Source organism: Nerophis lumbriciformis, linkage group LG02 (assembly GCF_033978685.3).
Source record: "Nerophis lumbriciformis linkage group LG02, RoL_Nlum_v2.1, whole genome shotgun sequence".
Lineage (NCBI taxonomy): Eukaryota > Metazoa > Chordata > Actinopteri > Syngnathiformes > Syngnathidae > Nerophis > Nerophis lumbriciformis.
In genome coordinates, this window is record NC_084549.2 from 16,267,481 (window position 1) to 16,290,669 (window position 23,189).

The following is a 23,189-nucleotide window of genomic DNA, read 5'->3' on the forward strand; positions in this document are numbered from 1 at the left end:
CAAGCTGCACAGAACTCTTTCTACACTGCAAAAACTGAAATCTAAGTAAGATGAAATATCTCAAATAAGGGTGATATTTGCTTATTTTCTGTCTGATAAGATAATTCTTCTCACTAAGCAGATTTTATGTTAGAGTGTTTTACTTGTTTTAAGTGTTTTGTTCCTAAATGATCTCAGTAAGATATTACAGCTTGTTGCTGAGATTTTATGACCTATATTGAGTAAAACATGCTTGAAACTAAAATATCAACTGTTGCAAAGCTGTCATCAACACTCACAAGTATACAACTGCTTTTTCAAAGTCATAATTTGTTATTTCAAGGATGAAATAAAAAATCATGACTTTGACACAATTGTGTCTCATAATTAAAACAGATGACAGCCAAATGGACTTTGCTGTTTTATTTTCAATGAAACAATAGAAAATACGTACTCATATAGTAGTACAGCAGTTAATATTTAAACATTTAACGTGCCATTTCAAACAATTTTGAACAGAAATAGTTCATGCACATTCAGATAAATTCTTTAAAATTACAATGGAAAAAAATTTGGCCGTATAATTTGGCATATATATATATATATATATATATATATATATGCCGTATATTTCGAACTATAAGTCGCTCCGGAGTATACGTCGCACCGGCACAATAAAAAAGGAAAAAAACATATAAGTCGCACTGGAGTGTAAGTTGCATTTTTGGGGGAAATTTACTTGATAAAACCCAACACCAAGAATAGACATTTGAAAGGCAATTTAAAATAAATAAAGAATAGTGAGCAACAGGCTGAATAAGTGTACGTTATATGACACATAAATAACCAACTGAGATTGTGCCTGGTTTGTTAACGCAACACATCATGGCAAGAGTCATTCAAATAACTATAACATATAGAACATGCTATACGTTTACCAAACAATCTGTCACTCCCGATCGCTAAATCCCATGAAATCTTCCTCCCCGGTGTCACCTCTGGTATGCACCGTTTCCTTTCTTTCTGCTGCTCGATCGCCGTTTTCTGCCGCATATTTCACTACGCCCGGCTTGTAATCTGCAGTACCGTATTTTTCGGACTATAAGTTGCCGTTTTTTTCATAGTTTATGAAAGTTGCATAATGTTTTTTTCCTTCTTTATTATGCATTTTCGGCAGGTGCGACTTATACTCCGGTACGACTTATTCTCCGAAAAATACGGTATATGATTTCCTTTTTGGTGCCATTTTAGTTCAGGCCTTCTCAGTTTGTATAAGTTACCGCCAATGTTGAAATAATCAATTTTAATAGCTACGGATGTAGCAGCAGTTGGCATCCCATGACCCACAATGCACTTCTGCCATGACGCACAATGCACTTCTGCCATGACCCGCCCCCGCCGAATTCTTATATATTGACGTGTGTGACGATTGCTGACGTGTGTGTGTGACGATTGCGGACATTTGCTTCGTCTCTTACGCGAATGAGCTAAATAATATTATTTGATATTTTACGGTAATGTGTTAATAATTTCACACATAAGTCGCTCCGGAGTATAAGTCGCACAAACTATGAAAAAAACTGCGACTTATAATCCGAAAAATACGGTATAGTATATATATATATATATATATATATATATATATATATATATATATATATATATATATATATATATGTGTGTAATGTATGTATATATATAAATATACATATATATGTGTGTGTATATATATATATATATATATATATATATTTAATGTTTGTATATATATAAATATACGTATATGTTTATGTGTGTATATGTACATGTGTGTGTATATATATATATATATATATATATATATATATATATATTATATAGAAAAATAAACTAGTTTTTAGTATAAGTTTGCTGGTGTCAAGAAATATAATGCCAAGCGCATATCATTATGTCAAGATAATGGCACTAGAATATTTTTCAACATATTGAAAGAAAAAAGGTCTCATATTTATTTTTTTCTATCAAGAAAAGTGCACTTGTTATTAGTGAGAATATACTTATTTTAATGTATTTTTGGGTTCATTGAGGTTAGCTACTACTTACTTGTTTTGGAAAGTCTTGACAAGCCAAATTGTATTGTTCTATTGGCAGATAATTTTGCTTAGTTCAAGTAAAATACCCCCAATGTATTTTTTTTTTTTGAACACTGACTTTTTGCAGTGTACAGTACAACTATTTTCAAGCCGCATCATTATTACGCTTGTCCCTTGCTTGTCTTTTGAGCCTCGTTCACACTGCTGAGTGTCCCCGTGTCATCTGTCCCCACATGGGAGGTTATTTACTTCAGTGTCACCAGAAGGGTCAAGAGACAAAAGTAAGGCTTGTCAGAAAGTGTCATGTGTATTTAAAGTACTGTGACGCGTGCCACACACACACACAGATACAGTATGCATACATGGCGTCTCCTACCGTACAAACTGAAAAAAGTCGCCCTTCGTGTTTTGCGGGGTTGACCTCTGGACATCCCGCAGAAGAAACATCGGTATATCTTTGCAGTCAGCTGCCATCCATCCTGTCAACGCAGATGATTAACACCCACTTTTGTCCGGCCCTCTGTATATATCAATGCTTCATGTGCGTGCGAAAGGCAGAAACGAGATGAGAGATATCAAAAACCGCCTCAGAGTCACGACTTCAAGTCAAAAGTAGTCATATTTCCCCCCCAATCTAAATTCATGAGAAAGGGATAAGTGGTGAATTGCACTTTTCTCTCAATGTTTATGGAGCGCAAATAGTGATTAGCATTTATATTTGATGGGAGGAAGTACACACTGCGGAGTTGCAGCGCGTGGTGGCCTCATAGGAGGCGTGAGAGGTGGCCTTCAACACAGAACAGTTGTACATGTCATGAAGGAACGCTCTTGTTTCTCCTAAAGACTCCTTCCCGACCTTGTGTTATTGTAGCAATTACGAGACCATCCAATAAGACTCTTTTTGGGGGAATTAGTTTTGGCAGTGGAGGTTTAGAATGTGTGCCTGCATGTTTTTGATTTTATTTGATAAAATACTGAAAATACTTATAAGCCCGGGCCCATAACAATTTTTGCCGGACATTTTCTTGTCCAATTAAGCACTAATGTAATCATAGTACCGTATTTTTCGGACTATAAGTCGCAGTTTTTTTCATAGTTTGGTGCGACTTATACTCAGGAGCGACTTATGTGTGAAATTATTAACACATTACTGTAAATATCAAATAATATTATTTAGCTCATTCACGTAAGAGACTAGACGTATAAGATTTCATCGGATTTAGCGATTAGTGACAGATTGTTTGGTAAACGTATAGCATGTTCTATATGTTGTAGTTATTTTAATGACTCTTACCATAATATGTTACGTTAACATAGCAGGCATATTCTCAGTTGGTTATTTATGCGTCATATAATGTACACTTATTCAGCCTGTTGTTCACTATTCTTTATTTATTTTAAATTGCCTTTCAAATGTCTATTCTTGGTGTTGGGTTTTATCAAATACATTTCGCCAAAAAATGCGACTTATACTCCAGTGCGACTTATATATGTTTTTTTCCTTCTTTATTATGCATTTTCGGCTGGTGCGACTTATATATGGTGTATAATAATAATAATAATGCAAGTAACTAGGGCTGGGCGATATATAGAATTTGTAAGATATATCGATATATTTTTAAACAAGATATGTATTAAGAAAATATCGTAGTATCGATATAATTTATTTCACTTTAAAATTACCAAACGCCACTTATTTGTTGTGTTCCTTGTTCTCCCCCTCCATGGACTACTAAACCCCACCCCTTCCTACTTCCAAGACGTACTTGCACGTGTAATAACATCTATGATTGGTTGGTTGTTTACTATGATGAGTCACGATTGGTTAGGGACAGGCCAATTCGAGGCAAGATAGGGCGGGTCATAGAACCAGGAAGGGAAATCACAACAGACATCCCAAATGACGACGAGAGAGTTGAAGAAAAGAATAGGGAATTTTCAAGATTCATATATTAAAAAAACTAGTGGAAGATGGCAGAGGGATTCTCTTCCTTTGACAACGTCCAGGAAACCCACAATGTGTCTACTTGGCCACATTTGGACAAATGTATCCGTCTGGATAAAACATTCATTTGAATTGTTTACCATGTAAGCCCAAATCAAATATTTTGCACAAGAACCGTACGTGTGTAACAGTCCATTACATCGTCGACTGGGAATTAAAAAGTGCCTGCTTGCAAATTTATTTTTTTATCTGAGTTTGATACATTTTGTATTATTTGCACAGCTATGTTATTGTTTTTTACGTAGAAAGAATATTTTTTTATTTTATTTATGTTATGTAATTCTGTACTACTTAAAACAGGTTATTTTCTGTGCTGTTAATACCCATCTTGACTAACTGGGTAATAGAAATGCCACTGACTGTTTACAGTACAGTTGTCATTCACTTCAATTTTACTGAATATCGCTCAAAAATGAACATCTTTATATGTATACTTTCACTAAAAAATATATCGTTATATATAACGAATATCGAGTTTAAGTAAAAATATATGGAGACATATTTTTTCGTCCATATCGCCCAGCCCTACAAGTAACCATTTCAAACTTTTCACATTTTTATTTCAATTAATCAATGTCAATCAAAGTTTATATATAGCCTGTAGCCCCATGTGCCTTGAAGAGCTGCACAAACCACAGTGACATCACTGGTCTGAACAGACATCCGGGCAAGGAAAATGTATCAATAGTATGTTTTACCATTGTAATTAAAAGGTGAATAACTTTTAATTATCTTAAATAAGCAAACAAACAAAAATAAAATGGTCTTTCGATCTCTATTAGCAAAAATGTCACTTCAATTGAACATTTTTAAGTGCAGTTTTTTATCCAGTTGGAACAACTAGGTCAGTTATTTGTTGTTGTTGCCATCACAAATCAGGCATAATTGCTCGTTCGATGGGCTCTATGTGCTCATTTGGTTTGAAACTGAGATATTTCTTCGCTTTCTGAAGATGTGGCCTAGTGGTTAGAGCAGGGGTCGGGAACCTTTTTGGCTGAGAGAGCCATGAATGCCAAATATTAAAATGTATTTCTGTGAGAGCCATATAAAAAATGTTAACACTGAATACAACTAAATGTGTGCATTTTTAAGTAAGACCAACCTTTTTAAGAGTATAATAAGTCTCTTATTCTTTTTAATAGCATTGTTATTCTGAAGCAAACCAATAATAAATAAATACCATGAATGCAACTTCTTGAAAAGGTGTGGTAGAAACGGATGGATGGATTAAAATGCATGAGAATGTTTTATTTTTTTAACGTTATTTTTAACACTGTGATTACCAGCGGAATTATTTATTACTTATCGTGTTAAGCAATGTCAGCTAAGATTTATCTGAGAGCCAGATGCAGTCATCAAAAGAGCCACATCTGGCTCGAGAGCCATAGGTTTCCTACCCCTGGGTTAGAGTGTCCGCTCTGAGATCGGTAGGTTGTGAGTTCAAACCCCGGCCGAGTCATACCAAAGACTATACAAATGGGACCCATTACCTCCCTGCTTGGCACTGAGGATCAAGGGTTGGAATTGGGGGTTAAATCACCAAAATGATTCCCGGGCGCGGCACCGCTGCTGCCCACTGTTCCCCTCACCTCCCAGGGGGTGAACAAGGGGATGGGTCAAATGCAGAGGACACATTTCACCACACCTAGTGTGTGTGTGACAATCATTGGTACTTTAACTTTAAGTGACCCCCAAAACGATTTAGTTGAATATTCTTGATTTACGGTATGCATTTGTGAGTCACAAGTCTCTCACTACCCTGACACTATCCACACCTGCTAACATGCGGCATACACCTTCGCATCTCATCTCCAACGATATACTAGACCAAACCTGAGTCGCGCTTTCTGAGCCACCTTGGAACGCTTTCTTGGCTGCCATCCTTCGCCTTTCCTGCCAAAATTTCACACGCAGCCTCCGGTCCACACACCGCTGGCCTCTGTGTGTTTGTGAGGTGGTTAAGTATGCTTCACACTCGGACAGAAGTCACACCAAGCAAGGCTGGTATACTTGGTTAAAGCAGTAGAAGCTTCTGTCAGTCTTGGGGTGAGTAATACTAATACTCTACTACTTTTCTCTGCAGGCAGCTGATGGAGAATCAGATCGCTGTTATCGAGCGTGGGGCTTTCGATGACATGAAGGAGCTCGAGCGACTGTGAGTACTAGCCTGCAGAAATCAAACCGCTTAATTGTATTTTCTAGACTTCAGCTGTAGTGACAGTGATGTGACTGAGTACCAGGCTTGATCAAGGCACTTCCCTGTCATTCCACTGTGGTCCGATGGTGCAGGGAGCACAGCAAGCCCTGTTACCTTTGCACCACAGGAATGCCCTCAGTGGGCGACTCTGCGGGCTGGAGAGGTCTCCCTCACCGCAGACCCTGCAGCACTCGCCAGTCCTCCCAAACAGCGTGTAAACTGTCCCTGAGAAGACATAGACAAACACGGTCAACCACACCTCAACCGGCACATTAGCAAATCAATAGCGCGAGCCGCACGGAAACCTGTGCTGCAGATGACTTTATGGGCCAAGCTCGATTAGTGGTGAACCCATAAAAGACTTTTCCCTTAATCTGAAACCCACATCAACAATTTCAATTACCAAGCTCAAGGCCATTGGCGGCTCACATTTCCCTTGTGCTGCATTTCCAAAAAATGACTAGAAATGTTCACGTGCCAGACCAATGCGGAAATTAGGTGTCTTGTTTGGGTAGTATTTTCAAAAGGCACTAACCTACCAGCAGGTAAGCAACACGATGTTAATGAGCACCTCAGTCTTCTCGGTAGTGAGTGGCAGAGGTCCCAACATCTGTCTCGAAGGCCTGTCTTTCAGATTTGTGTGTCACAGCATTCACTTCCACGGGCCTCTAGTCTTTTAGGGGGGGTAGAGAGAGTTGTGGTTTGCAACAAATTAGCAACAGCCTGTTCCTCGTTGACTTAAATGGTGTATTTGCATAAAGGCCGCCAGTCTCGGACGTTATGTCTTTGCCAACCATTGTTCCAGCTAAGAAACATTTTGTATTGAAAGACCTTGATAAAACTCAGATCGAATTTCCACACATGTTCACATCTTGTAATTGATGTAAGTCAGTTTGGTGCATTGTTTGTCTCGGAAAGACGGCACTTGTAATCCTACCCAACACAGTGCTGTAATTTACAACGCTGTCTCTGACTTAGCAGTTTAATTCTCCCTCAACTTTCAGTTGGATATTTATGTGACATTCTGGGGAGACTGAAACACAATAGCCCGTGGCTACGCTGGTTCTACTGCATCTTGCGGAAATTATTCACAGCCTCACGCCTCACTCAAGGACACGCACGCACACACACACACACACACACACACACACACACACACACACACACACACACACACACACACACACACACACACACACACACACACACACACACACACACACACACAGTCACACGCATAGGTTGATCATATGCTTTCTCTGCCGCAGGCGACTGAATCGTAATCAACTGCAGCAGCTTCCTGAGTTGCTGTTTCAGAAGAACCCTGGCCTGTCTCGACTGTAAGTAACTGCAACTTTTTTTGGCATTATTTCAACTGACCACGCTCCTTCGATGATGTCATATTTCAACACCGCACAGCACATGTTTGAACACAGACGGCGGTCAGGCATACATTTGACCTACTCAAAGGTTCATCTGAGGTTTGTTGTCATTGATCCCCAGTGTTGTTTTTGTAGAAGGATCACACTGTTGCATACTGGTGACAAGGAGGTGGTGTGTGTATGACTTTAAGGGGTTATATTATGCCAAACCAACCTTTCTTACCTGTTGACACCTGTTTTTGGGATCCCCATAAACCCTGGAGATTCGAATTTAAACCTTGGCGGCGATATTAATAAAACACGTGCCGTTTGGAATTTGAGACTTCAGTGACATATTTATATGTTGTAGGGTTGTATGGTATACCGGTATTAGTATAGTACCGCAATACTAATGAATCATATTCGGTACGATTGATCTACACCTAGCATCCACTGTAATGATACCAAGTACAGTAGCGTATCTAGCCGATACTACTATGATTACGTCAATATTTTTTGGCCTCACAACATCTTTCGTTTTTTAAAAATGTATATAATGTTTATAAACTCAGGAAATATGTCCCTGGACACATGAGGACTTTGAATATGACCAATGTATGATCCTGTAACGACTTTCGTATCGGATTGATACCCAAATTTGTGGTATCATCCAAAACTAATGTAAAGCATCCAAACAACAGAAGAATAAGTGATTATTACATTTTAACATAAGTGTAGATAGAACATGTTAAAAGAGAAAGTAAGCAGATAAATGTAATGAACAAGTAGATTAATAATTCATTTTCTACCACTTGTCCTTGATAGTTTTGACAAAATAATAGAATGGAAAATGACACTATGTTGCTGCATATGTCAGCAGCTAAATTAGTTACTTACTAGTAAAATACAAGTTGTCTTGTATGTTCACTATTTTATTTAAGGACAAACTTGCAATAAGAAACATATGTTTAATGTACCGTAAGTTTTTTTGTTAAAATAAAGCCAATAATGCAATTTTTTTGTTGTCCTTTTTATTTAGAAAAGTACCGAAAAGTATCGAAATAATTTTGGTACCGGTACCAAAATATTGGTATTGGGACAACACTAATATGTTGTGGGGCAGACTGGCTTGTACATGCACATGCATGCTAAAATACTCCACTGTTGCCATTTCTGATCAAAAGTAGTGTATAGTTGTAACTTATATCTCTCAGTAGACTCGGTAAGGAAGTGCTTAAAACTACAACACGGCTGACGGGGTGGAGACGCAGTCTGGGGTGAAGATGCAGTCGAAGTGGGCTTGGCCCGGAGGAGGGCTTTGGCACGTAAATAAGACAGCCCATAAAATGGCGCATTCTGTAGAGACAATCAGAAAACGGCTTGAAGATGATATGTAAAAAAACTAAACTATGCAACATTTTGACCAAAGAACCACCATTACCGTACATGTTATGTAGACCACAAGGAATTGTTTTACATGTAGGGGGGGAAAATAAGGGACTCTATTATGCGAAAACGACTTTTCTAACCGGATGGTACCTGCTTATTTGTCAGTGTTGCCAACTTGGCGACTTTGTTGCTAAAGCTCGCGACTTTCCAATCCTGTTGGCGACGTTTTTTTGTGAACCGCTACTAGCAACAAATCTAGCAACTTTTTCCAATGTTATACTGAAAACTTTGTGTCTTGGAGACTCTGAGGTGAAAGAATCAGAATCAGAATCAGAAATACTTTATTAATCCCCGAGGGGAAATTAAAATTAAAACAGCAGTTACTGTACTCGGCAAGCAGTGACAGGTGCTGCTAGTCAGCTGATGCTGGGATTTCCGAGTTCCTAGCCGGAAATTTAGACTGGAATTTGTTATGTGTTTTTTTACTGTGACACTAAAATAAATCACTGATTTTGATTTGTCAGTGTGATTTGTCCACTGTACACAGCCTCAGTCATTTACTCACCTCGTCTGTGTGTGTGTAAAGTTGCCACTTTTTCCGCCTTGGTTTACAAAGCGAGATGTAAATGTAAATATTCCTTCATTGTCATGTCAAGCTAATATAAATCACTGCAACATCCCAATTTCCTCCTTTTACGTTAATGAACCAGTCACTACATATGGTTCGTTAATAAATATCACAACCCTCAATTCTTGTGATCAAATTTGATACTCTAACATTTAACAATGCAGAACAAAATTGATTTAAAGAAAAACGACCAAGAATCAAAAGAATAATGTTAATTGGCAGTTCTAATCATACTTATCATTTTTAAACTCACGTTTGTATCTCTCCTACAGCGTCCTTTGCAATAAATTATGCAAATGAGGCTTAGGACAGCCCATTGCTTGGGTTGGCTCCCGGCCGGCTCATTAAATATTCCTGGTGGGAAAGCCAGCGTCTGTTCTCACTGGGTACTAGGCGCCATTTAGCCTTCCTCGAAGAAAATTGCCCTATGCTTGCGAATCGTTGAAATCGCGAAAATGATAACAGTCTCTTCAGAGTACCTTGAGATGCGATCAAGAAGGGTCGGAAGAGTGCAGGGTTTTACAAAAGACAACAAGTAAAGTGGCAAGCACTCCAGACCAAGAGAGCAGAGTCGAAGAACGCGCACTTTTGTGTTGATATTTGTATTCTATCTTGTTTCGGAGTTCTTCAAACTCATTTTTGAAAATGGCTTGATTTCAAAGGCAGCCAAAAAGTGTCTTAAAGATGGTCTGTAAAACAAAATCTATGCATCATTTTTGCCAAAGAACCACCATTACATCTTATGTACAGGTAGGCTACAAGGAAGTGTTTTAAATGTAGAAAAATAATCAAAGTATGACTATTTTAAGGTCAACGAAACACAGATTTTGGGTTCTATATTAATAATTACCATCAATATATTTCTATTTACTGAACCTATTTTAATCTTTGAGTCCATTTCTATTCAAATCAATTTCTAGTCAGTCATCAACTATTTTTCCAGAACTTCCCAAAAATTTGGGCAAAAAGACCAACCAATGAGGAGTCAGACCCAGTCTTAATAAACCGTGTGATTTCTCTTTTACCAGTGTTATTATTTGAAATATAGTAGACTGTATCTGGATCCACTCAACCTATTAGGGCTAATTGAAAAAAGTATTAAAACAAAAAACATGCAATTGATTCTCTCGATTTTGCTTAACAAGCTGACTCAAGCGCTGTGCTGTAGTTCATACACTGCTCACATAAATATTTGACATGTTTTTATTAAGTGCACAAATGTTCTGTTAGTGTACTAATTATCTTTCGGTCCGTTTTTAATAAAAATAAATGTACCCCCCTGCCAACTATCCTCCATTGGAAGTGTTAAGACCGCACCAGGTAATAAGGAGTAGTACCCAGCCTTAATAAAAAAATAAATATGTGATTATTTTTTTAATTCAAGTCCTCCCAGATAATCGTGGTCTCAATTCTAAGCAAAAATCTTTCATTTTTTTTCGGAAAGGTGCAGAACCCATGCATGCACACCCTCCCATGGACATACACAAGCATCCCGTATGGCGAAACTGTCCCACAGTAAAGCTAAACTTTTATTCTCATCTCTAACAAGCCCCAACGTTCTTTTGTCCAGATTTTTATTATTTGGGCTAATCAGTCGCTTGCTGACCCTTCCAGCTCATAGTATCCTAGTTACCTGCAGCATCTGGGAATAATGAAACAGTGGGACATGGAAAAACGATTGTTGGCTTATGATCCCGACCTCAGACCCTCGTTTGAAGTCGAACACCATCTTGAACCTATCTGTTGCTTCATTGTAACTATCTCCACCCGTCACCTGTCATTATTCTAAAGTCATCCATCCTTTAGGGCTTCGGGATAAATCCTGTCGTCCTTTGGGACAGGGCAGCTCTGCTTGGGACTTTCTCACTGGCTAGACTGTCTAGCTGGAATAGACACCGAGCAAAGCGAGGCCTTCCAGACCAGCGCTCGGCCTTGAAAGAGCGTGATTAGTCCATCTGGGGCAAGCGGCTTTGCCAACAGCCAGGGAATTGTACTAACACAGCTCCCCTGTTTCATCCAATCTGACTTCACGCTCATTATTCGAAACTTTGCGCTGCACATCCTGCACAATGAGACCTTGGTCACGTTGGCTAAATCGATCCACAATGTGTGTATACATTCATTTGTTCTTCATCCTTGGGACTGAGTTAAACAGAGCCATAATAGACCATGATACTTTTCAGGTGTATTGTATATACCTAAGCAGTTAAAACAAATGAGCAAACCAGCATGGTTGGATTGGCAAATATGGCGCCTGTAGCAGATTGATTTGTGCAAGACTTTTTAAGAACAGCGGGGAAAAGACAAAGCTTTTTCTTAATGTGTTTCTTAACTCCTGATGTGTCTGGGCCACACTGTGGGTTCTGGTTCCAGTCTGATGCGGTTGGGTTACAGCTTGCCTTGCTCTTGCCAGCAGTTTTAATGGACTTAAAAGGTTCTCAGTTCCCAGAGGAAGACGTTTGCTGCTATTTCGTTTGCGCCTTTGTGAGGAAGACTGACAACCAGGGTATGATAATATAAGTTAAACGTGCGCCTTCGCACTTGCTCAAAGTGCTTGGCTGGAATTGTTAAGGTCTACCTTTATGATCCTTACAAGGGAGATTATCATAAAAGGTGGTGCACTTACACAGATGGTTCTCTTCATTTAGACCCTTTTATGCTTTTCCTCTTTGCCTCCATTACACCCCGTATTCTTCTTGTTCCGAAGCTTTTGGGAGTTGCAACACAATTTTTGACATAATTTTGACAGAAAGACTCGCTGTGTCCGATCTTTGTGTCAATGAACTGTTGGTTGGCAGGGAATTGGGGACTTTTCACCTCAGGAAAGGTAGGGAATATTTAAGAAAACAACATATGAGTGAATAAGGCACATGGCTATTGGACCCACAAGAAGCGAACATTAAAGAAAACATTTGGTTTCCACCATTTGCAGGCTTCACTCTTCACTCTAGTTTTGGGCATTGGGCATCAGTGGGAACCGGAATAGTCCAAATGTTTTAATATCGATTCCTATTTTCGATGCTCAAACAAACTACAGTTTTTAAGTTGTATTATCAGTGGAAGACTGGAAGACCATGCTGAACATGTTACACACAGAGGAAGAGCAAGCAGGAGCAGTTAAGCTTATAGCTAAGCTAACCGCTAAACCAGCTTAAAACAACAGAAGAAATAAGTGCTTAGTAAAGTTTAAGAAGTGTAGATGGAAGCATGCTACAACCGAAAGTAAACAGTTAACAGGTAATTAACAAGTAGATTAATACAACTTAAAGAAAAGATAATATAACAACTGTTGTGCTGTTCTGTTGGTGTTTAGCGACCACTCTCAGGCCGACGCGTTAAAGGAAGACAGCTCGAGCCATAAATCGACAGTGTTGATACCAAGGGTAGTATCACTATATGATTAGGTCGATAATTTTGTTTTACCAGAATTTTTCATTTCTGTTAATGTTTAAAAAGGAAATATTTCCCTCGACACAAGAGGATTTTGAGGGCCATAACCAAGCGATTTCAATAAATAATAGTTTTGTTTAGTTATGTACTATTGACTCTGTTTTGCTAAAAAATTGTATGTAATAATTGAAACAGGGGCTAGTTTAAATATTGTGATGCTATTGTTAAACTGCCATTAGCACTCAACATAAAAAACAAATAAGTACAGTTAAAACATGTAACCAGTATCGGCCAGTTTCCCTCATGTATGATTGGTATCGACAACATAAAACCCTGATTGGAACTTCCCTATCTCTAACATATAAACAACAGCATATGTGTACTCTCCATCTTAAAATAATCGAAATCGAGAATTGTTGTGTATTGAAACAAGGAACCGGGATTGGAACTGGAACTATCCAAATTCAAACAATGCCCAACCTTAATCACGACTCACCAGTTCATCCACACCAAACTCATCCAACCATGCATGCTGTTGTAAAGTTTGCTTTGTGTGCTGAGGAACAGTTGTCTAACCCTTGATTCAAAAATCTGTTAAGATGCAGTATCTCACAAAAGTAAATACACCCCTCACATTTCAGCAACCATCTATATATTCTCAGGAAACAATAATAAAGAACATAAACTTGGATAGACATTGATATATGTTAAAGTAGTCAATGCACTGTTCATATAGCAGTATGAAGTTTAAAGGGACCTATGATAAATATGGTCATTTCTGACTTATAGATGTTACAATGTTAGATACTTGTGTTAAACAATGCCAAAGCGCCAAGTTATAAGGTTCATGTATTTTGATGTGAGCTTGCACACAGTTTCACAGTCGTGCTACGATGTGATGTTATCATAAGGTGAAAGCACTATTTTAAACATTAGGTCAAGCTCTCAGGTAGAGCAGCATTTTTTATGCACACTTTAAATCGATCCGAGAGTGTGCAGGTGTACTTAATGTTGTGACCGGGTGAGTATGTATAATGTTGTTGAGGTTTATTTTCGACCTTGTCTGGAAAGAAATAGCGGCGACGACTTCAAGATATATATTTAAATGGTGTACATTTTGAATAGATAAATGCTGATACTTTAGGAGAGGGTGGCGCGTGGTTTCATTTTCAATCTGGGAACTCCTCCACAATCGAACATGTTGCAGACATAATCAAAAGCGGTTTATATAATGACTGTTGTGCAAAATGTATGCTATACAATGGAATGTCGATTTACGAACTTAATTGGTTCTTTAACATGATTTTTAAACCAAAAAGTTTGTATAGTGAAGCTGAGTTCCCCATAAGAATCAATGTAGACACTTTTTAAAGAGACTTTAGTGTGTGTGTGTGTGTGTGTGTATGTATATATATATATATATATATATATATATATATTTTATTTTTATTTTTATTTTTTATTTTTTATTTGTGTGTGCGAAAAAGAATAATAATATATATATATATATTCATACACAGTATATGTGTGTGTGTGTGTGTGTGTGTGTATATACAGTCGTGGTCAGAAGTTTACATACACTTGTAAAGAACATAATGTCATGTCTGTCTTGAGTTTCCAATAATTTCTACAACTCTTATTTTTTTGGGATAGAGTGAGTGGAGCACATACTTGTTGGTCCCAAAAAACATTCATGAAGTTTGGTTCTTTTATGAATTTATTATGGGTCTACTGAAAATGTGACCAAATCTGCTGTATCAAAAGTATACATATAGCAATGTTAATATTCGGTTACATGTCCCTGGGCAAGTTCCACTGCAATAAGGCACAAGCTTCTGGTTGAATTATTGACCACTCCTCTTGACAAAATTGATGCAGTTCAGCTAAATGTGTTGTTTTTCTGACAAGGACTTGTTTCTTCAGCATTGTCCACACGTCATGTTAAGTCAGGACTTTCGGAAGGCCATTCTAAAACCTTAATTGTAGCTCAATTTAGCCATTCCTTTAACACTTTTGACGTGTGTTTGGGGTCATTGTTCTGTTGGAACACCCAACTGCGGCCGAGACCCAAACAGCTCAATTTTTGTTTCATCTGACCACAGAACTTTCTTCCAGAAGGTCTCATCTTTGTCCATGTGATGTCAGATGAAACAAAAGTTGAGCTGTTTGACCACAATACCCAGCAATATGTTTGGAGGAGAAAAGGTGAGGCTTTTAATCCCAGGAACGCCAGGCCTACCGTCAAGCATGGTGGTGATAGTATTATGCTCTGGGCCTGTTTTGCTGTCAATGGAACTGGTGCTTTACAGAGAGTAAATGGGACAATGAAAAAGGAGGATTACCTCCAAATTCTTCAGGACAACCTAAAATCATCAGCCCGGAGGTTGGGTCTTGGGCGCAGTTGGGTGTTCCAAAAAGGTGAAATAACTGAAAACAGGTTTTATATTCGAGTTTCTTCAAAATAGCCACCCATATATATATATATATATATATATATATATATATATATATATATATATATAGGATGTGTTTTAAAAGTAGATTAAAATCCTCATAGGTCCCCTTTAATACCGCCTACTGATCCAGCGTTGTCTAAACAACTGCTGACACAAGCAAGTACAGTCGAGCATGGTCGTGGTTGTGTGTTAAGGTTTGGTGCTGCACGAGTGCTACCAGCACTTTGGAGCTGCGGTTCGTTGATGGAAATTTCAACATGTACTTGGACATTCTCTAACTACAAACCCAATTTAGTCTATATAGTCTATTTCTCGTATTGTACTGTAGGTTTGTGTTCCTTGACCTCTTTACCTGCACCCCTGCCGTCTCTTCCCAGGCCTGAGAGATAGCAGACACTGATGCATGTGGGGCAAAGCAGAGATAATTGGAATTGATTAGAGATAATTAGAGATCGTTAAAAGTTGTCAGTGATGGATGGCAGATGGAGAGACGCAACGGGAAAAGGCAACACGAAGGTGAGAGGTGTGGCGTGGAACATCAGTGAACAATACCAGTGAAAATAGAGTTGCATTCATCAGTGTTAACAACCTGTTATCCCCCCCCAGCCACTTGTCAAATTCTCCTCATTCCACTTCCACTACACTACACAGCTGTAATCTACTCATCCATGTCTGTAATTAGTGCCTCCTCGCAGTGGGAGAGCCGGAGGAAGGAAGGACCGTGGGACGACAGGGAAAAGGTGAGAGGATTTGGCGTAGCGGAGAACAGATAGCCGAAAGAGACGGTCCCCTGGGGGGGAGAGCAACATCTGGTTTGAGGTCAGGATGGGTGCTGGGGGGAGGAATGAGGTGAAGGTTGTTGCTTGCTGTTGCCACAACACTACCTTGTTTGGAGGGGGTTGTTGCTTTCATTAATGGCAAATGTGTGGCATTACACTGGGAGGTGAGGAGATGGGAAAGGTGAGGTTTCTCCCCCGTAGCTATAAAGGAGGGAAATATACCTGCACAAAATGAAAAGATGAGAACATCTTGGTAAAAGAATTCAAGAGGGCGTGTCATCATAACAGTCCTTAGGATCATTTTCCTTGACGACGGCTATATTGATACACGCAGAACTTCAACTCACACACTAGAAAATGTAAATAAGACTAATTAGACACCAACAAACACACTATGATTACATCTGTGTGCTAGTGTTTGTGCGGGGGGTTGCCCGTGGGGGAATATGTTATTTCTGGCTTTTAAGATTACTTCATAGTGTATGTGTTGGTGTTGTGTTCGGTGGGAGATTGTGTTTCTGTTTGCGGATTTGCTTGGGGGATGATGAAGAAGGCTTTGTTTGGAGGAAAGAAATCCAGAATAAGTACATGCACAAGTGCATCATTACCACAGTTAGACATCCGTCTCTCACCTTGTTATGCCCGAAAGCATGAAGTTGCAGGATATTGTTTTCAGCTATTGTTTTCGAGATGTCAAAATATGGACGCTAAGATGAGGATTACTAACTCTAATCGGACTATCAGATCTATCAGCCTCAGGTCATGGATCACATGATAACAGCGGGGGCGCTGGCTCTTTGGGCAGATGAGCGCTTGCATTTTGGGAGTTTGGAGAAGGTCAGATTGGGTTTGCCTGCAGAGGTTGGAGTGTGTTTTTTCTATGGCGTCACATTAGTGCCAAAAATCCGAGCGCATAAAAACTGTTATTGCGCGCTGATTCTCCACTTCGTGCGCGCGCGCGACACCCTTTTGCGCGTGCGTGGCGCCTTTCTGCGCGCGCGGTGCCTTTCTGCGCGCGCGCGGTGCCTTTCTGCGCGCGCGCGGTGCCTTTCTGCGCGCGCGCGGTGCCTTTCTGCGCGCGCGTGGTGCCTTTCTGCGCGTGCGCCGTCTCGGTCTGTGCGCTCTCTGTGTACTCCTGGGATCTCTCCTCGCGCTGTCATGTTTCTTTTTGGCACTTTGGGGGCGGGTATGCTTAGACGGCACCTCCTTTCTGATTGGCTCTGAGCATTTTTCATATGACCAATCATTCTCCAGCGTAGCAACGTTGTAGCCATCTTACCTAGGACATCTAGCCTCAATCATTACATTGATGTCAATGGTACATGTACTAATTAAATCACCATAACTTGCTCGATTTTCGACCAATTTACAGACGGTTTGCCTTGTTACAAATCTTATTACATGTAGATATGACATAGGATGCTGTACCTGTTGAAATGACCTCTTTTGCTTTAAAAAAAAATGACTTAATTGTGCAACATAGTTGTGTAGGGTCAGTGTTAGTCAGTTCTCTGATTATTTTAAACTGTTTCAGAAAACATTATTAAAAAGCTATTTTTAACATTTTAAAAACAAAATTCAAAGAATATTTCATTAATTTTATGGCTGAATCAAAAGAAATTCCATAAATTAGAAAACAAATGTTCAAGAAGAAGTGAAAATATAAAATAATGTTATGGTTGGATGTTATTGCTGGTGGACCAGTTCTGGCTGAAAGATGTGATTATGGTGTTTGTTGTCTTATTATTTATTTGGGTCACATTTTGTATTACCCTGTATTGTGTTTATGTGGTATGAAATAACCTTCATCAGCGCGCGACATGTTTTTATCCACTTCTTCCTCCGTAAATCTTGATACATATTGATGATGACCCGCCCTGCTATACTTCTGATTGGCTCTGAGCATTTTTCGCCTGACCAATCAGAAAGAAGGGGCAGTCTAAGCATACCCGCCCCCAAAGTGCCAAAACAAAACATGACAGCGCACAGACCGAGACGGCGCACGCGCAGAAAGGCACCGCGCAAGCGCAAAAAGGCACCACGCATGCGCAAAAGGGTGTCGCGCGCGCACGAAGTGGAGAATCAGCGCGCGATAACAGTTTTTATGCACTCGGATTTTTGGCGCTAATGTGACGCCATATTTTTCCGCCTGTTCTTGAATGGGATTGTGCTGAAAATCGTAATTTCCCCTCTGGGATTTATAAAGTACTTCTGATTCTGATTCTCACTCCAAGCTTTTGCCAGTGGTCCTGATGTCCCTAGCTCATACTAATTGATCACATGAAGTAAACACCTGTGTTTGTGATTGTTGTGATGTATAGAAGTGGTTGGATGACCTAAGCTCTACTACTTCCTACATTCTACTTGGATGTACTTCAGCATAGTACATCCAAGTAGAATTTCTAATCTTAAAGATTAGAACTGCGCCACGCGGGGACGGCGTGGCGCAGTTGGTAGAGTGGCCGTGCCAGCAACCTGAGGGTTCCTGGTTCGATATCCACCTTCTACCAACCTCGTCATGTCTGTTGTGTCCTTGAGCAAGACACTTCACCCTTGCTCCTGATGGATCGTGGTTAGGGCCTTGCATGGCAGCTCCCGCCATCATTGTGTGAATGGGTGAATGTGGAAATAGTGTCAAAGCGCTTTAAGTACCTTGAAGGTAGAAAATCGCTATACAAGTATAACCCATTTACCATGTGTAATATGTGATGTGTGACTTTTGACATACTGTATAACGACCACAAGAATTAAATGACTGTGCTTGTTGCTATTCCTGCCTATGAGCGTTAATGGTCCAAACTCGTCTTATCATTTCCTTGTCCCTTTTGTCCCTGCTGATGAACGACCTGGCCTCCGTGTGCCGACTCTCTCTGAAGACCGTTTGGGCCCCAACTTTACTCACATTCTCCGTAGCAGCCGTGTCTTCCTTAATCGCTTTTTGGGCCCCTCTCGATTAAAATCTCCACCTCACAAACTGTCAATGCATAGGAACATGCGGTCTTTCATTTAAGCCGGAAGGCCAATTTCCATCCTAGAATTAATTGCATCAGACTGATTTGGGCTCTGGTTGCCTCAGTGGAGGCTTTGAGCAAAGGTATCATCGCTTGGAGGTTCTCCATAAGCCATGGCAGACATCTCTTGCCCGCTCTCAGCTTACCTCTTTGTCTGCTTGATGCTTTGTACGGTATACCGGCATTAGTATAGTACCGCGATACTAATGAATCATATTCGGTACTATACCGCCTCTGAAAAGTACCGGTCCACCACCCCCCCGCACCCCCGTCATCGTGTCATTGCTGGTTTACGAGCAGACAAGCTTGTTCGGCAGCGTACAATCACAGAGTACTTACAAGCAGACAAGGTGTGTAGACAGAAAAGGGAGAACGGACACATTTTGGCTTAAAAACTAACGATAAAGGTGAAGTTATAACACTGAAACGCCCACCGGAAGAGGTGCTTTAAAACATGGCTAGCTAGCTAGCGGCTAAAGTCCAGCCGCAGTCGGCAGTGTTTTAGCTACTTCTAAATCACTAATCCTCTCCTCCATGGCGACAAATAAAGTATGTTTCTTACAAGTATCATCCCTGCAGGACGAGGAATAGCTAAACATGCTTCACTACACACCGTAGCTCACCGGCGTCACAATGTAAACAAACGCCGTTGGTGGATATACACCTAACATCCACTGTAATGATACCAAATACAGGAGCGTATCTAGTCAATACTACTATGATTACATCAATTTTTTTTGGCATCACAAAACCTTCTTTCGTTTTTTTATTTATTTATATTATGTTTATAAACTCAGGAAATATGTCCCTGGACACATGAGGACTTTGAATATGACCAATGTATGATCCTGTAACAACTTGGTATCGGATTGATACCCAAATTTTGTGGTATCCAAGTATCAAACAACAGAAGAATAAATTAGTATTACATTTTAACAGAAGTGTAGATAAAATATGTTAAAAGAGAAAATAAGCAGATTTTAACAGTAAATGAATTTGTAGATTAATAATTTATTTTTTACCACTTGTCCTTAATCATTTTGACAAAATAATAGATTGATAAATGACACAATATGTTACTGCATATGTCAGCAGACTAATTAGGAGCCTTTGTTTGCTTACTTACTACTAAAAGACAAGTTATCTTGTATGTTCAATATTTTATTTAAGGACAAACTTGCAATAAGAAACGTATGTTCAATGTACCGTAAAATTTTTAGTTAAAATAAAGCCAATAATGCAATTTTTTGTGGATCCCCTTTATTTAGAAAAGTACCGTAAAGTATCGCAATAATTTTGGGACAACACTATTTTGCACCCACATTGTATACAAGCTTTAGGCAATTGTGGGTGAACAATCAATTTAAGGGTTTGAGTTTTTGCAGCAGCATGAAATTCCTGACCTGGTGGCCAACCAAACGATCCGAGTCAGGTATTAACGTCTCGCCCCTGCACCGCTTCCTGCCCCTGTCCTTGTCAGCTGGTAAAAGTGGCTTTTACTGCTTGTCGCTGCTTTTTTTTACGAGTGCGGGCCCTGTGCGTGAGTGTGTGTGAGTGAGAGAGAAACGCAGACCAAACCATGTGAGGAGAACGGAAGCCAAAAGAAGATAATTTAAAAAAATAAATAAAAACTCTCATTTGAAGTATTCACAGCCTCAGCACAAGGGGAGCGGGAGAGGAGAAAGGGTAAACAGAGGAAGAAGAAAGCAACAGCAGTGTTTATATTTACTGACGATTCTGTGTCCGTCCTCATGAATAATTAAACTGGTGGCTTATTGAATATTCACACTAAAGCACAAGGACATCAATGCTGTTTGTGTGTCCAGCGTCTGCTAACCACTGTTCTGTTTTTTTTTGCACATAAATCCCAGCCCTTATGATGCAGTCTACAAATCAACTGACAATCATGTGTGAGTGGAATATGCACTTTTTGCAGCATTGAGGGAGCGATCCGGTCATTATGAATTGATACACGCATGAATAAGACATCACAGTGTGGTCCAGATCCGTCATGAGTATACTCACACAGGAATTTCACTCACTGAGGCTGCTGAGGGAGGGTCTGCTTGTCCTCCTCTCTGTGCCACTGCTGACAGCTCCGACTGTTGGCATCCCTTGGTCCAGATTGGAACTGACACTCACACACACTCACACACACACACACACACACACACGCACACACACACACACACACACACACACACACACACACACACACACACACACACACACACACACACACACACACACACACACACACACACACACACAAACTCTTGTATTTGGTACCTTCTTAAGACCTCCGAAAAATGCCTACCTCTTTAGGACCACCCTTTCTAGATATATAAAGATTTGTATTTACAACATTAATAATATATACATACTGTACAAATATTAAAAAAAGCTTGTTGGTAAAAATTAGTTGGAATTTCACAAGTAAAATGTCACAGTTTCACAAGAAAAACTTAGAATTTTGGCAGTATTATAATAAAAGTCGTAATTTTACTCAACCCAAGTCAACATTTTACAAGAAAAACTGAACATTTGTGCAATATTGTGATAAAAGTTGGAATTGTACTCAATAAACGTTGCAATTTTACAAGAAAAGCTTCAAATGTTGGCAATTTTATGAAAAGAGTCGTAATTTTACTCGCCAAAAGTCACAATTTTATAAGAAAACTTAAAAACGTTGTCAATATTATAATAATTATCAGAATTTTACTCGGCAAAATTATGACAAAAGTCATAATTTTACTCAAAAAAATGTCACTATTTTACAGGAACAAAATTGGCAATATTGTGATAAAAGTCATAATTTTATGACAAATGTCAACATTTTGCATTAAAAAGTACTAATTTTACATGAGAAAAAGTAATAATTTTACGAGAACATATTGCAATACTACAAAACAGAAAGAATATGAGAAATTGTTCCCAATTTTATGAAAAAAAAGTCAACACGTTGTGAGAAAAAGACTGTTTTTAGTTATTTATTTTTTTGTGAATTTTTTGTTTGTAATTGTTTTTTACCTCCATTATTTACTTCAAGTTATTACAGTATGTGTCTATATACATATTTAATTTTTTTAAATACATTTTGGCCAAAGGGGGTGCATTTCAATTACTTACACACACTTGTTATCACATATGTTGACCAGAGGGGGAGCACTTCAAATTTTCACACACACTTGTTATTTCAAATGTTGACCAGAGGGGGAACACTTTTAAAACCGACACACAGTCAATTTGAAAAATCCCTCCTTTTTGGGACCACCCTAATTTTGATAGATTTCACCACCACGGGTGCAAATGAGACATTCTCTATTAGATGCAATGGTTTTCCGTATTGGGACCATGATTTGGGTCCTAACTTGTTCACAGGTCCTCATATGGAAGCTACTTTTCCTTGTTGATGTCTCAAGAAGGGTACACATACAAGAACAAGAACACACACACACTTCTCGGTAGTAAGGGGTTAGTGGAATGCTACAAACCTGGCCAGAAACAACACCTACATGTGGTGCAAACTAAGTTTTGAGTGCAGAAATGATGCGAGGCAACAATTTTATTCTGCTTTAAAAAACAATTCTACCATTAGAAATAATGTACCGTGATTAAATCTGGTTTAGAGTCAAATTGTTACCATTATAAAAGCAATTTGAACATCCTATGAGATCCCATAATATGCTCTTTTTCAAGACTTTTTATGAAGTCTTGGAGGTCACACAATCGTGTATTGGAAACGGGTTGGCCAAAATGTAGCCTTGATGTTGGAATTTAGGTGAAAAGTGTTCTTAGTAAGCCCTGCTGCAGGGCTATTCAACTGGCAGCCTGGGGCCAAATCTGGCCCGGTTATGACAACAGACCGGCCCGCGAGTTCAGTTAAAAAAACTTGGAAGAGACCATCTTTCTAACAGATTCT

The 23,189-nt window shown here is 39.2% G+C and overlaps 1 protein-coding gene across 3 annotated transcripts in view; it reads left to right on the forward strand.

Annotated features, from left to right (window-relative positions):
- slit1a (slit homolog 1a (Drosophila)) overlaps positions 1 to 23,189 on the forward strand; it is a 298,698-nt gene that overhangs the window by 35,684 nt on the left and 239,825 nt on the right. For all 3 annotated transcript variants that reach the window (XM_061947175.1, XM_061947254.1, XM_061947335.2), the window contains exons 4-5: positions 6,140 to 6,211; positions 7,522 to 7,593. In XM_061947175.1, coding sequence (XP_061803159.1) covers positions 6,140 to 6,211; positions 7,522 to 7,593 — 144 coding nt within the window. The remainder of the gene's footprint in view (positions 1 to 6,139; positions 6,212 to 7,521; positions 7,594 to 23,189) is intronic.